Here is a 15,041-nt window from a genome sequence, read left to right as displayed (position 1 = left end):
TGTGGCTTCTGGACCTCTTGTCTTCAGTAGCACTAATCTTCAAGAGCACTATTCTTTCTTCAGAAGCGCTTTACTTCAGGAGCGTTTTTTCTCTTCAGTAGCATGTTGCCTTCATGAGCGTCCAAGCTTCAATTTTGTCGTTTCCTTTGCTCTTTATTTGCTCATTCAGAACCAATAAATGATGTAACTTTTTAATTATGGTCCTGTACACTTGAACAAATATTAGCTAGTCCAATTTACAAATATTAACTTTTTAATACCTTGTTATCATCAAAACTCTTTAAGGTTCATTGTTAAACACATTTTATTCCAACACCAGTTCCAACTTGCGACATACCCCCCATGTCACAAGAGGCAATGGCGACCCTCCCAAATTTTGAAATTTTTTGTCCTTATTGTATGTCACAAGTCCCACTTGTGACATATTTATTTATTTACTTTTTCGTTTTTTCTATTAATTTAATAGAATTAGTTTTAAAAAATTTTAAAAAAATAATTGAAATAAATATTTATGATTTAAGATGACACATTTAAAGGTACAATACATTTAAACGAAGAATAAATATTTAATATTTAATTTAATAAAATACAAACCAAATGCAATTAAAAAATATGCATAGATTGCTACTGATGTTCAGTATTAATGCAATTTTTTTGGGAATGACCGGTCATCCTACAAATGCCTTCTCCCCTCATTTTCCACAACGTCCATCTCGGTACTAATACGAGTAATTGCGGGACGACCTTTCTTAGCTCTACGCATCGCTGAATCGGGAACCACCTTTGAGCCTACATAAGTTGGCCAATACTGTTGGTGGTGAACCACATCGAAATGGATATTGTATACAGAGTATACACATTCGTTCATAAATTTATGATCAACAAATGTTTTATAGTCGTAGCTAAAACTAAAACATGCTACAATGACATGTGAGCATGGTAGGTGTAACGCCCTGAATTTTCCACAGTCGCACCATTTACTTCGCAGGTCGACCTTGTATTCTCCCATCGGCAATCCTTCTCTATGGTCGATAGTTTCACGGACGGAGAAGGTATACCTATCTCGGTCGAACTGAGTGACACTGTGACTGTTGGATTTGATGACCTCTTCCTTCAGAAAATTCATGATGTTTTCTGAGAATGGTTCCCCGGAATTTACCCTTGCCAGAGTATTGTGCCATCCATTTTGTGGATCATCGTAAGCGCTCTTTATCGACACATGTCTATCAGAGAACAGCAACAACATATCACAGTCACCGAGCTTCTTCTCAGGACTTGATCAACGATTTACCGATCCATCCAACTACCAAACAACCACCGACCCAACAACACTAGCACCATAAACTTCCGACTTCGCCTTTCTTGATCTCAACACCCCACTGCACCAAATTATCGCACCACCACCATACACGACACCTAGAGATCATTATCCACCAAGCATTGGGTCATCTTACATGAATGATTACATGTCAACATATGCTTACAATGATCTAAACCAACCTGGAACATCCTACACAAATAACCCCCAAGCCAACAACCAAAACTACAACAACCAAATGTACAACAACCCACACTACAACTACCCACCAACACCAATTGACCTATATCCCCAATTCACACCGGGTGCCGAATTTAATTTTTCAATTTCTCCTGCAAATGACGCCGAGTTTGGTCAATCGTCATTGAGCCGTTTATCATTGAATTCCATTGAAGAGAATCAATTTCTCAATACAACATGGCCTAGCAGGGAAGACGATGTTTCGTTGACGCTTGGTCAAAGTAGTCAAGTGCACAACGACGAAACTGACGATCAACCAATTCATCGTCAAAGATCTCAGCGTCAAATTATTCCTCCCGCTCCAACGCGACATAATACAGCAAGAAATGGTGGTGCACCATGGTGTGGAACGGGACCACGACCACCTAATGCCCGAAGAAGAAATAATTAAATGTATTGTATTTTTTTTGGTCAAAAATGTATTGTACTTTTAAATGTGTCATATTAATAAATAATAAATATTTTCCTTAAAAAAATAATCATAAATATTTATTTCAATTATTTTTTTAAAATTTTTTAAAACTAATTCTATTAAATTAATAGAAAAAACGAAAAAGTAAATAAATAAATACGTCACAAGTGGGACTTGTGATATACAATAAGGACAAAAAATTCCAAAATTTGAGAGACCCATATGTCGCCATTGCCTCTTGTGACATAGAGGGGTATGTCGCAAGTTGTAACTGTGACATAGGTAGGTCGCAAGTCCAACTTGTGACATACCAGTCAACTCTGAAAAAGTAGGGCAGTTTTGGTATTTTTGTTTCAACTAGGGCATTTTTTTATTTTTTGGTTTCAACTAGGGCATAAAAAAAAATTCAAAGGTGTTAGCAAATACACTGTGTTGAAATTTTCTTAATACAGTTTGTCATTTTATCTATCATTTCCCTAATGTCACGTATTTTTGTATTGAATTAGCTAAAAGTTGGATAAGATTTGGTTTTAGTCACTACTATAGTTAGAATCTTCAAATAGTAATTATCTATTAATTGCATAAATGAAGACCTTTTCAACCTTCATAGTAGGTTGGAGGACCACTGAAAAGCCTATGTATTTTTTATAGCCAATAATATTTGAATATTTGACCTCTAAATTTCATTTATCCATTTAATGCTTCCTCTCTCTATCTATCTATCTATCTATATATATATATATATATAAGATAGCTAGTTTTGGGGCTTTCGACATAAAGAAAAAACCCTATCCGGCTTGGCTTCGCTATCGCTCATGACTTGTATTGTAGTCGGCCTGGAATGCCTTTGTAGTCTTTTTAATGCTAATGCCTTCTTCATTCATTTTTTTTTTATTTGCGGCAGCTTCCGCGCCAGCAAGATACGGACGGCGAAGCCAAAGCAATACTAAACAATATATATATATATATATATATATATATATATATATATATATATATATATATATATATATTTCTTCTTATCGCATCTTCAACCTATCACATTTATCACATCATACTTTATTTATATTTCTCTTTCAAGGTGTATACTCTCTTGGTTATTCTATGCTCGCTTGAATCGTTTATCGCACCTCTTCTCTATCAAATTTTAGAACCCTTTTATTTGGCTCAAGTTTGGAACCCTCATATTGGATGCAATAGCCAAGAAAGGATATCTATTTTTCTTTTGGGGAATTTGGATGAGGATAAATACTAACAAGAGAATCTCTAGCATTTACTAAAAAAGGAGAATCTCTAATATGCCCTCTATTTTCATTAATCTTCCTTATATTGATTAAATTTCATATAAATTTCACCAAAATAGTGTGATCGAATCAAATTCCAACCAATTCAAACCTTAACGCTTAAAAATCACTGATATAGATACATACAGATTATCCATCAACGGAGTTTTTACGTCATCAATGGGGATTTTGAACTCATGTCTTTGTGGAGTGTGAGTCAACACCTTAGCAACTAAGCTAACATACATGGGCTAAAAAAACTAGTTTTGTGTCTCACCTTACAATATTTGTCAAATTAACCACAATTATTCTTGCACTTCATTTTCTTATATATATTCTTAAATCTTAGAGTCCTATTAAGATCCACACGTGTGATTGTTTGTTAATTGAATCAAATTTTAGCAAAATAAATACAGATTGTAAAAGCAAAACAGTTTATTCATGGTTTATAACCAAACAATTTTAAAAAGCTTTATAGTCTAATTATATTTCACCATGATGCAATATCTACTACACTTAATCTAGGTTATAATAATTCAACTAATTAGATAATGTTTTCTTTTCAAAAACACTAACTCAAAAACATGGTTTTGAGACAATGATTGTTGAAAAAGCACTATATCTAATTTTACAATTAGATATGGAAATATTAAGTTTTTTTTCCTTCAGAAATCTCAAGTAATAGAAATTTATATTTTGAATAAATATATGGACTCGCTATGATAAAAATTATATTAGCTATTATTTCAGAAATCTTAATGTAAAAATTATATTACATTAAGAGAGCTTTATTATCTTTCAAAAAAAATTAAGAGAGCTTAATAAACTACAAAATGAGTACTCAATTCGTTCATAACATGAGCTCTCAGATTGTCTTCTTCGCCTATGGTGACCCTAACATGCAACACACAAAAAGCCTCCCAATCCACACAAGCCTTCAACCTCCAAACTGTCCTTCCGTGAAAAAATCTTGGGTTCCTCCCATGAAGACTCTCTCCGTGCAAAAGAAGATATGATTAAGAAGAAACGTGTCCGTATTGAACTCAAATATGGTAATCGCCTTCTACCAAAGTTATACTTAGAGTCGAAAGTCTTCCAAGAACAGTGTACCCTTTGGAAAGATGCCCTAGTTATGAAACTATTTTGAAAAAACCTTGGTTACAACATTATGAAAGAACGTCTCCATAAAGTCTAGAAACTTCAAGGGGGATCCAAAATTATGAATAACGATAATTGCTTATATATGGTGAAATTTGATCAAGCGGGGGATAAGGAGAAAGTCATTACCAGTGGACATTGGTTAATATTTGATCACTGTCTGGCAGTCAATCAATGGTCTCCATAGTTTGCATTGCCAAACGCCAAGGTTGAACACGTTGTGGTATGGGTACATTTTCCGAGCTTAAACTTAGTTTATCATGTTGAGAGCTTTTTTTCGTTATGGCATATGTAATTGGCCGTCCAATTAAGGTAGATACCAATACACTAAAAGTAGAAAGAGAAAAGTTTGCTAAAGTCTGTGTCGAAGGTAACCTCACAGTACCAATGGTAGGAAATGGGTGAATGACCACTGGTATAAGGTCCAATACGAAGATCTTTATCTAATCTACACCAACTGTGGTTGTTATGGTCATCTAGGAAGGAACTTCACTCTCACAACCGCTAACCATGAAACGGAAAAACCACCTCATCATCAAATAACCGCCGCCAACCACCCTCTCGAAACCGAAACCCATCAAAACCAGAATATTCCCGATCCTGCCCAACCACTATTAATTCACAATTCTCATAACGGTAAAGAAATGATTGCAAGTTCCACTGAAAAGTCAACTGAAAAATGGAATAATTAGCAACCTGCTTAGGAATGATGCTTGGGGAACTTTCTTCCTTTAGGAGCAGTTGTTAGGCTGCTTTTCTTTTTTCTGGTTTCTGCTATCTTTTTTTTTTTTTTTTTTGATTTATCCTTGTTGCAAAAAAAAAAAAAAAAAAAAACCGTCTTCAACATTATGAGGTTCTTTTTAATAGCTTTATGACTCTTTTCCTACATATGGTTCATATTGATGGTGCCTTTTTCTTCCCATCGACCCTGAATCCGGTGGTGACTCAGTGATTATATTCACATACTTACACACAGCTTTAGAACAATTATTTGAGACATTATAATAATTATATTATAGCTATTATTATCTTTAGTGTGGTGTTTTCATGGTTGGTTGTTGTAGTGACATTGTACTTTGTTTGGACTAATTTTGACATGCACAATATATGCAAGGTCCGGGACCAAAAAAAGAAAACCGGTGGTAGTTAACTACCGTTGGGTTTTTTGGTCATTTCCATGTGTTATTAGGAAACATTGGTTGTGAAAACAGCAAGTGTCATGCTTGGTTGTTGCAGTGACCTTGTACTTTCTTGGGACTAATATTGACATGCATTATGCTTGAAATAGTGTTTTAATTCATTTGACTTTTTTTAAAAGAAAAAAAACTCATTAAACTACTTAACAAAATGATGTGAACTTAAACGAGACCATGGCCATGCTTCGATAAGCAGTTTAACCTTCATATAAGCAATTATCTATTTTCATAAACTATCGTTTGTTTTCAACTTATAAGAAATTAGCTTATTTCAAAAAACAAAAAAAAAAAAACTTATAAGAAATTAGCTAATCTCATAAACAATCGTCGAGAACTTATGAAATACAATATTTGGTAGATGGAATGACAAAGACATGACAAAACAATGGTTCCAATTCAATAAACTAGTCTGTCAACCAAACTCATGACAAGAAAATAACAAACAATGAGATATGGAAGGAAGTGGATTTTATAATTGAATGTTGGGGTGGCCACCAGCATTTGTTAAATTGGAAAAACATAGAAAAACTTGAATATTAGCAAAGTTAGATTTGGAATTCAATCATGCATGGAGAAAGACATAAAGTACTTGTATATTAGCCAATTCAATAATTGCAAGAATCAATCGGTACTCGAGTATAAATGAAGCCTTGACCATCGATAATCGATAAACAAACTTCCAACTATGTTTATCTTCGTTTCTCAACTATTTCTACCTTTTCATACTCTCACCTCTTTCTCTCTTTACATTTCTTCTTGCAACCAAACCTGCCCTAAATGTTTATGCAGCGGGACAATTGATTAGGAATGATTAGCAATCTCCTTGCCTTTCTTCTGCTCCCACTTCTTTTGGAGGACAAAAACTTGCAACCACGACCTGATACATAAAACAGAAAGAGCAAAATAATCATTCTAAAGTTCTTCATACATGATGCAATATAATATTTTATTTCAGTAGTATTTGATATCTAGCAGTAATGCATCATCCAAATTCTAATCAACAATGAGTTTGACAATCATCATTAGCACCAATAAGGATGTTATTGTTGATAACAAAGGTACTTTATAAGTGGTTTCACAAGTTTTTGAATATTCTATTAGATATCCTGTTAAACAACAAATTTACCTTCACAGGACCTGCAGCTAACAGCGAACCAGCCAGTGGACCCTGAATAACCCGACCACCTATGGCCAAAGAGACAGTCAGCTTCCCAGACACTAATCCACCTTTATTTGGTTCAAACGAGCCAGTCAAGGAAAGTAGATCAAAAGTTCCCTGTAAAAGCACAAAATATGAATCAGCATACTCATTTAATATTTTCATCTAGGGGCCATAACTAAAAAAAGGAAGAGGGTGAATCTAAAGACCCGTTATTTGACACTCCTTTCAACCTTCTATTGTAAAAGAATGTGTTGGTGTTTCATAATAGGAACATAACAGTGAATCAACTCTGTGAAATTAGAGGGAATTAATGGCAAAGATATATGTATCATATCACTAATAAAACATTCAAAAAGTCTTATATTCATTTGCATCCAATTTTCCTAAGTGGTTCATAAAAGGAGAGTGGAGACATGACTCGAGAAGCACAAAAAAATGTCACAAGCCATATTTACATGGGAGAATCATGGAAAATTTTGGAAACTAGGGAAAATTATTTATAATGTTTAAAAGTGAAAGGAAGCAGATTTTCAAAACAAACACGTGATTTACTCCCTAAACACACTAAAATTCTATATCTAATACCTAAAAATGCAAAAAATGAAAAGTTGTATAAACCACATTCATTGTAGTCAAATATTAGGAAAGTAACATTTGAATCTCTATGGTAATCAACTGAGATATATATATATATATATATATATATATATATATATATATATATATATATATATATATATATATATATATATAAACTTCTTTATAGGGGCTAAAATAACAAGACTGAGTTAACCTCACATATGAAAGTAACATATGAATCTGCTGAAAGAGATATGTAGCACTAAACTTTTATCTTTGCTAAAGAAATATGACTGCACTAACCTCATATTTCGAAGTCTCACTACAAGAATCCGACAGACCAATTGTGACACTTGATATAGTGCCAGATCCAGATAGAACTGTAATAAATTGGAAATCCAGAGCTAGAAGGGAAATTCTTGCAGCTACATCCTAAACAGGTCATAGGAAAATCACAAATACAATTAACAAATAAGCACACTGTATTTTCAAACTGAAACGAAAAATGGAAGTGTGAATGAGCAATTAATTTCAAAAATCATACTGAATGCAAGCTGTAGTTAGGAATTATGTAGTAGTTACAGATTAAAAATATTTAAAAATTTAAGATTGTGATGCCTACTTAGTTGTGTAAAAGAATTGGAAACCATGTCTTCACCTCTATGAAAATACATGCACATGTCAATTTAGAATTTAGCTATACAAAACTTCAAATTAAGAATTTCGCTTGAGTAGCCAACATGTGTCATCATAGCCAACATAAACCGATAAACAAAGTTTAGTTTTCTTCTTTTCTCCTCCTATAAACTAAGCTTCTATGATTATTCAAATTCAGCCCGAGTAGAAACAAGAGGATAATTCCACATTTTCATCAACTTCCAAGGAACCACCAACCCTGAAGTTACTGCCTGTAGGTAATGCTCGCAGTCCTTACAAGCATACTAATTTACAACTGACAAGCATACTCAAAAATATATGTTTTGGCATTAGATTGTACAAATCATATTAATTTACTACATAGTATGATTGACGACAGTGAATACTGCACCAAATAAATAAAGGAAAATAATGGAAAATAATGTATGTGTTAAACTTAAAAGGTATTTACATATAATATGTAAGATAACATTGCATTTAGTGAAATGCATTAATTTTCAATTTTGCATTTATTCGGAATAAGGCGTCCAGAACAGAATCAGTAGGATGTAATCCAACTATTTTCATAATATAGGCCCATAATGGAATGAAAAAAATACCTCGCCAGAATTCACCGTAAAGGCGTGATGTGTGAAATGGGAAGCAATGGAGTTTGATGTCCCATCATCTGTAAAATAGGTAGATGGGTAGATTATTAGATAGACAAGTGATAGAATAAGATAACCAAAGGCCAGAGATATTATGCAATTCACAAAAATATAACAAATTGATTTCATTGTGTTATTTTAGACTTAGTACCGAACTAAACTGATCAACTGAAAACCAACCATACATCTGCAATTCAAGATCTGAAAAAGAATCTAAGCAAAAGGTTCACTCATGCTACCAAATATTAATCTCTGATCTAAAGCATGAATCATATATAAAAACAAAAACAAAAAACACAAATCAAGAGTAAATCAACTAAAACCCAAAAACCCTCTACCTCTTTTTGTGGCGGAAAATTCTCCGGCCGCCGGAATTGCAAACGAAATTGGAATAGGTGACAGCTCTGCCAAACTACCCAATTCATTCTGCAAAGGCGCTGGAGCACTTGCCGGAGTCTGCATTGGCAACTCCGTTGCAGGCCTAGAAGACGCATCCTTAGCAGCTTGCTTTCTATCAAAATGATCTTGCAGAATGCTTTTTACATATTCAGGTGTTATCTCACAAGATTTCACTTCTCCCTTGATCCCTAATTGATGTTTTTTCGCTCTAGTGATTCCTCCAGATGGGTGTCCGCAAAAATCACATAAAATTGTTTTCTTACTCTCGTCTTTGTAAGAACTCCATTGCCAACCAATATCAGCGGATCTACGATGAAGAGGTTTAAAATAACCCTTGGCAGTTGGTGTTAGACTTACAGATGAATTTGATGCCATTGCAAACAAAATCGAGTAAGAATTCGGCGAACAGAACTAAACCTAAACAGAACAAGAATAAACAATTAAAAATGAAGCAGAACCAGACTAACAAAATTCGTTGAACTCATAGGAGAACCGCGATTGATTCGCGCGACGTACCGGAAAATCGGAAAAAATAGATCTAGAAAAATGGTGAAAAATCCGAAATTCTGAAGATGATGATGTAAAGGATGCAGCTGAGGTTACAACAAGATGAAATAGATCTAGAAACAAACTGGGTTTGAAAACTGCTTCTGGGTTTGACAACTGTAGAATCGCAGATGTTACAGGCTAAGGAAGAAGATGACCTGAAATTAGGGTTGTTTTTTCAATTGGGCCGCTGGCTGGATACCAATGGGTCGCTGAACCATTTTTATATGGGTTTTGTTGGACTATTTGAATTAATACAGTAAAGTCACAATTGCTAATCTTACCCCCTTTCAAAAAAATTATAATCTTAGCCACAAGTAAGTTACAATTTTTTTGTTTATTTAGTTATTATTTTTTATAACGTACCGATTAATATATTAGCTCGTACCGCGAACAGAAATAGCGTTCCGACTATGTATACCTCCCTACGTACCCGATTCTTTGAAGGTTGCGTACCGCGTACCCGAACCCGTACCACGTAGCGAAGCGAAGCGAACTGCGAATTATGTGACTATGAGCAGAACACAGAACGCAAAGAGGCAAATCGAAGCAGAGGAAGAAAAAAAGAGGAGAAAACAAACCTTTACACAGGAATAGAGTAGCAATGACAGAACACGAAATAGAGATGAAGAACGATGGCAGAGCAAGACAAAGGAACACTCAAAGAAGAAGGAACCGGGCAGCAATGTAGGCTCAAAGGAACTCAAAGAGAAGAAGGAACAAAACAAGATGCGGAGGACACAATTGTGCTCTTAAACACCTAGGTAAGATAATTAGGTCACCCAAAAGGTTATGAAAATATCAATATACCCTCAATAAATTAAAACAAAATAAAAAATTAAATCTTTACGAGAATTTTCTCCCAAAACGACAATAACATGGTTAACAAATTTGTTTGTGTGTGTCTTGGAAATTTAATAAAGGCATTTTAATAAATGTATTTTAATCAAGTACTACTTAATTCAATTACATTAAAATAATAGGCATATTTTTGGGAATTTTTTTTTATATATATGTTATATAAATTATAGTTGACCATAAATTAGAGTTTCAAAGAAAAAATTAAAATGAATTGAAATGCCCTCCTGTTGGCGAATCAACTCTAAAATGCATGCACTGCTGATGTTTATCTTTTTCCCCCTATTTGGAAAAAAAGGAAAATACCATTTTTACTATAAATTGATATTTATTTATTTCAATTTTAAAAAGAAAATTTTAAAACTGTAAAGTGAGCCAATGATCCAGTTAATTTTGCCAACTATTGACAAGCCCTTGGTCTTTTTAATTAAATCAAAGCTGACCATATGTTGAAGTTTCACAAGAAAATAGAAAATGGACTGAAATGCCCTCTTGGCTTCGTGAATCTACTCTAAAATGTCACTGTTATCACGGATGCATGACCTTCCCTCTTTTCCTTCATTGTTTTAGGCCTGAAGTTCATTCTTTTTCCACCTTTTTCGCCTTTTATTTTACAGTTTGTGTTGACCAAAAGACTCCTTACTTAATTCCTACTCTTTTTATAAGATAAAAAACAATACTAAGAAAGTAAAAGCATGATGTAAAGAAAAGAAGCTGTTGTATATACATGGTCCATGTGTGACTTGGGTTTGCAAGCCGGTTCTATAAAAACAAAAACAAAGCCTTATTTTTTTAGATTAGATATAAGCTCTGAAGAAGAAAATGAAGGAGAATACTAACCTAAAAGTTGCAAATTTGTTACAACAATATTATCCCCTTCAATGTTCCAATAGATGAAGAATTTATATTGGTCAGTTTAGTATTGGATATAAGCCCCATCATACCATGACATTAGAATGAACATTGAAGAATTTTACTGAAGCTACACATAGCATATTGGAGTAACCTAAAATTGCTTCGAAAAAGTTTGGATGTGCAATCATGAGCCGAAGCTCAGTTGGTTAGAGCATTAGACTAATGAGCTGAAGGTCGTGGGTTCGAACCCTGTCCGGACCACCAATTTCAAATAATTTCATTTATTAGTCCTACCAATGTTAGTCTTGCTATGCACGGTCCCAAGCCCCAATAAAGGGACAGAGTTGTGTTAGGCCTCGACAGCCAACCTTAAACTTTGTCGAATCTCTATGACATGGATCAAATACGTAATAGTCTGAATACGATAGAACATTATGGCATCGTTTGGCTCATTGCATTGGTCTAATGTTGGATACCTATGCATAAAGAGACTATTGCTTCGGGTAAGAAGATCACAACTTACATCTTATGCTATGTTTGGAAAAATATAATATGTATCAGAGTATAAGGCTTATGAGCTCTCTATTAGAGTTAGTTAGGAATCTAGAATACAATTGTTACTAACTGACAGATGTCATCTACTGTAACCTGCTATAGCAGGTATGATCTCTGTGCATATATAAGCCTCTGCTCCTCACCAATTGTAACAATGAAATCATAATAACAGAATTCAGTTACAGAATATTCTAGACGTTCAATATGGTATCAGAATCACAAAGAAAACTACATGATTAATGGTATCAGAATCATAAAGGAAACTACATAATTAAAATTGAATTATCTCAGATTTTCTTCATTATCTCACGAAAGCCACTTATATAGCAAGTATGCATATTAAAAACAATGCATAAACTATTCAATTATCGTAAACAAAACAAAAATAAAAAAATAATCACAACACATCAGATCACACAAATTCATAACCTATTCAATTACATGACACTGTGACATCAATTCATTCTGCTATCTCTTCATATATAGTAATAGTAAGTTTCATTTAGTTTTTATTATTAAATTTAATAGCTATTAAATCAGAAACGAGTAATGCTAGCAACACTCTCTTTTGAACACTCTCTATAATACTCACTCATTTATTGGCATAAATCATTGTGGGTCTACACTTTGAAAATTGAACCCACACAAAGTGGTGAGACATACATTGATTTCATCCAATAAAAGAGTGAGCGCTAGAGAGAGTGTTGAAAAGTGAGTGTTGCTAGCATTCCTCGTCAGAAATTAAGAACAATGCAAATTAAAGAATAAAAGTATGAATGAAAGGGTAAAAAGTTAATCCGTGATTGTGAGATTGAAATATTGGAAATTAAGTTGTTGAACCTGATTTGAGATGCGGTGATGGTTGGCAAAAGATGCCAAGAGGTGGTGGTTCGGTGACTGGCGATTGAAGCAGACGGTGACATTGCAAGTGAATTCTGAAGTCTGTGATTGATTTCTCAGACTCTACTATTTGATCCTTGTTTCTATTTTTTGAGAAGTATGTGACGGCGTCGTTTCAACCACTTTTTCCTAAAAAAATATTAAAAAACAAAATTACATACATAGAAAAATATAATCCAGCAAACAAAATGACAAAGGAAATAACATAATTAAAATTAAACCAGCTCACATTCTCTTCATTATGTCACCAAACCTATATGAAGCACGGATACGGACACGGGACACAACACGGACACGATAATATTAAAATTAAACCAGCTCACATTCTCTTCATTATCTCACCAAACCTATGAAGCACGGATACGGACACGGGACACAACACGGACACGATAATAATTTGAGAAAATCAAATTATGTATGTAAGCATCTTAAAAACAATGGAAGGTGTGCCCGGTGTCCGACATATGGTTTAATTTATCAAATTATTACCAGTTTTGACGTGTCACTGTTGTGTTCGTGTCAGTGTCGTGTTCGGTGTCGAATCAGAAAATTAAGAACAACAACGAAGATGATAAATCGGTAAAAGAATAAAGCTATGAATGAATGAAAGTGGAAAGAGCAAAAGCGGGAGTGTATGAGAATGAAATATTGGAAAATTAAAAAGTTGTTGAACCGGATATTGAACCTGATTTCAGATGCGGCAGTGATGGTCGGCGAGCGACGCTGTGACTGTGAGGAGGCGGTGCGGCGGTCGGAGATTGAAGCGTAAGACGGCGACATTGGGAGCGAACTCTGTAAGTATTGATTCTTCTGAATTGAGTGGTATTCCCGTATTTGTTTCTATTTTTAGCGACGACGTCGTTTCAGTAACTTTTTTTCCATAAATTATTTATACCTAAATTAAGTGTTTAATTGTTTTTTTTTTTGAATAAAAGTCTTTAATTGTTCTTTCCCTCAAAAAAAGTCTTTAATTGTTTCAAACTAGTATAGTGACCCGTGCCAAGTACGGGGAAATAAATTTTTTTTATCAAATGTATAGATTTTATATTATGTTATCTTAAAGTTATAAGTGTGATTATAATTTAAATTTGATATGGAAAAAATATCATCTTAATTTTGGTAATTTTGTATATATTTTGAAATATCTAAACATTAGTCCTCGTGAGTTTAGCTCAGTTGGTATGGACAATGCATAAAATATACAGGTCCGGGATTCGAACCTCGGCCACCACCAAAAAAAAATATCTAAACATTGCACATAACGATTAAAGTATTCATTCATTATACTTATACTAATTATTTGTAGTATAAGATGTACTCATTGTTAAACTTAGAGTATGTAATATTTTTTGCAAAAATACGCCGACGTACTGTATATTATCATTTGTTGACATAATGAATTTTATTAATCATAAAAACTAAAAAATTTGTATTTTTTTATATAATAGTCAGTGTCAGATGTATACACCTAATATGTGAATGCAAACGTTAAATTTTTTACGGGTGTGTATAAATATAGTTTGGGATACAGAAACGCCGATTGTTATTTGTTTTTATTTTTTACAAAACCAATGGTTTAATGTAAATATTGTATTTTAGGTAACAAAGATGTAAAAAGTTTCGCGTAGTGTTATAACTGAAAAGTACATCAATTAAAAGTCAATGGTAGGAGGATCTCCTTATATAGAAATTGCATGACCTGTAATGACCAGTACGCCTTACAAAGAAATTTTTAAAAAAATGACTTCCAAACAATACGCAACTTTTTTTAAATTATAGCAACAACAATTCTAAAACATAACAAATGATCAGACTTTTTGAAAAACTTCATGATACATAACATTTGTGGTCTCCTTGCAAACATTATAATCTTCATCTAAGATGAGCAGCTTCAAACCTTTTCTAGAAGTAACTCGAGAGACAGCGACATAGAGTTGTCCATGCGTGAACACGGGCATAGGAAGATAAACTCCCACTCGAGATAAAGATTGACCCTGACTTTTATTTATTGTCATTGCAAAACAAATCGTCAATGGAAATTGCATGCGCCTGAATTTGAAGGGTAGTCCTGGATCACTTGGAATAAGATTCATCATGGGAATGAATACCCTGGTACATGCCTGTAATTACGATAGCAGCTATTGTGCTCTTCCCTAGATGTGTAACTGTCAGCCTCGTACCATTACACAGTCCATTGGCCTGATCGATGTTTCTCATCAGCATAACTGGACATCCCACCCTTAGTTTCAATCGATGATTTGGAATTCCAGAGCTCT

The 15,041-nt window shown here is 33.9% G+C and overlaps 2 protein-coding genes across 4 annotated transcripts; both read right to left on the bottom strand.

Moving 5' to 3' along the window:
* Nucleotides 1-673: 673 nt before the first annotated feature.
* On the bottom strand, nt 674-1,246 carry LOC146916741 (uncharacterized). The gene has a single exon (XM_085721722.1). It carries the CDS (start codon nt 1,244-1,246, stop codon nt 674-676), a length of 573 nt encoding a protein of 190 aa, XP_085577848.1.
* Nucleotides 1,247-6,172: 4,926 nt separating this feature from the next.
* LOC146916740 (AT-hook motif nuclear-localized protein 6-like) lies at nt 6,173-13,582 on the bottom strand. 3 transcript variants are annotated; one of them, XM_085718707.1, is made up of 7 exons: nt 13,451-13,582; nt 12,706-12,894; nt 8,991-9,358; nt 8,605-8,672; nt 7,652-7,780; nt 6,734-6,883; nt 6,173-6,484 (listed from the first exon to the last, which is right to left on the bottom strand). In XM_085718707.1, the coding sequence occupies exons 2-7, from the start codon at nt 12,786-12,788 to the stop codon at nt 6,419-6,421; spliced, it is 864 nt and encodes a 287-aa protein (XP_085574833.1). In that variant the 5' UTR covers nt 12,789-12,894; nt 13,451-13,582; the 3' UTR covers nt 6,173-6,418. The 3 variants fall into 3 exon arrangements, with proteins under 3 accessions (XP_085574833.1, XP_085574834.1, XP_085574835.1); XM_085718708.1 differs by lacking the exon at nt 13,451-13,582 and having other exon boundaries at nt 8,991-9,468; nt 12,706-12,843; XM_085718709.1 differs by lacking the exons at nt 12,706-12,894; nt 13,451-13,582 and adding an exon at nt 10,031-10,166 and having other exon boundaries at nt 8,991-9,468.
* Between the last annotated feature and the right edge of the window lie 1,459 nt (nt 13,583-15,041).

The sequence above is a fragment of the Medicago sativa genome, chromosome 6 (genome assembly GCF_051527215.1).
Source record: "Medicago sativa cultivar Bolivia chromosome 6, Bolivia_mono, whole genome shotgun sequence".
Taxonomy (NCBI): Eukaryota; Viridiplantae; Streptophyta; class Magnoliopsida; order Fabales; family Fabaceae; genus Medicago; species Medicago sativa.
Note: the sequence above shows the minus strand (reverse complement) of the source record. Positions and strands in the feature narration are given on the sequence as shown.

What these genes read in the sequence shown, in the direction of transcription:
- LOC146916741 (XM_085721722.1), bottom strand. Translation starts at nt 1,246, where the DNA reads ATGTTGTTGCTGTTCTCTGATAGACATGTGTCGATAAAGAGCGCTTAC.
- LOC146916740 (XM_085718707.1), bottom strand. Translation starts at nt 12,788, where the DNA reads ATGTCACCGTCTGCTTCAATCGCCAGTCACCGAACCACCACCTCTTGG. An exon ending in ATCACCGCATCTCAAATCAG is followed by an intron (nt 9,359 to 12,705) that starts GTTCAACAACTT and finishes TCTTCATCGTAG; the next exon opens with ATCCGCTGATATTGGTTGGC. An exon ending in TAGCTGCAGGTCCTGTGAAG is followed by an intron (nt 6,485 to 6,733) that starts GTAAATTTGTTG and finishes TTTATGTATCAG; the next exon opens with GTCGTGGTTGCAAGTTTTTG.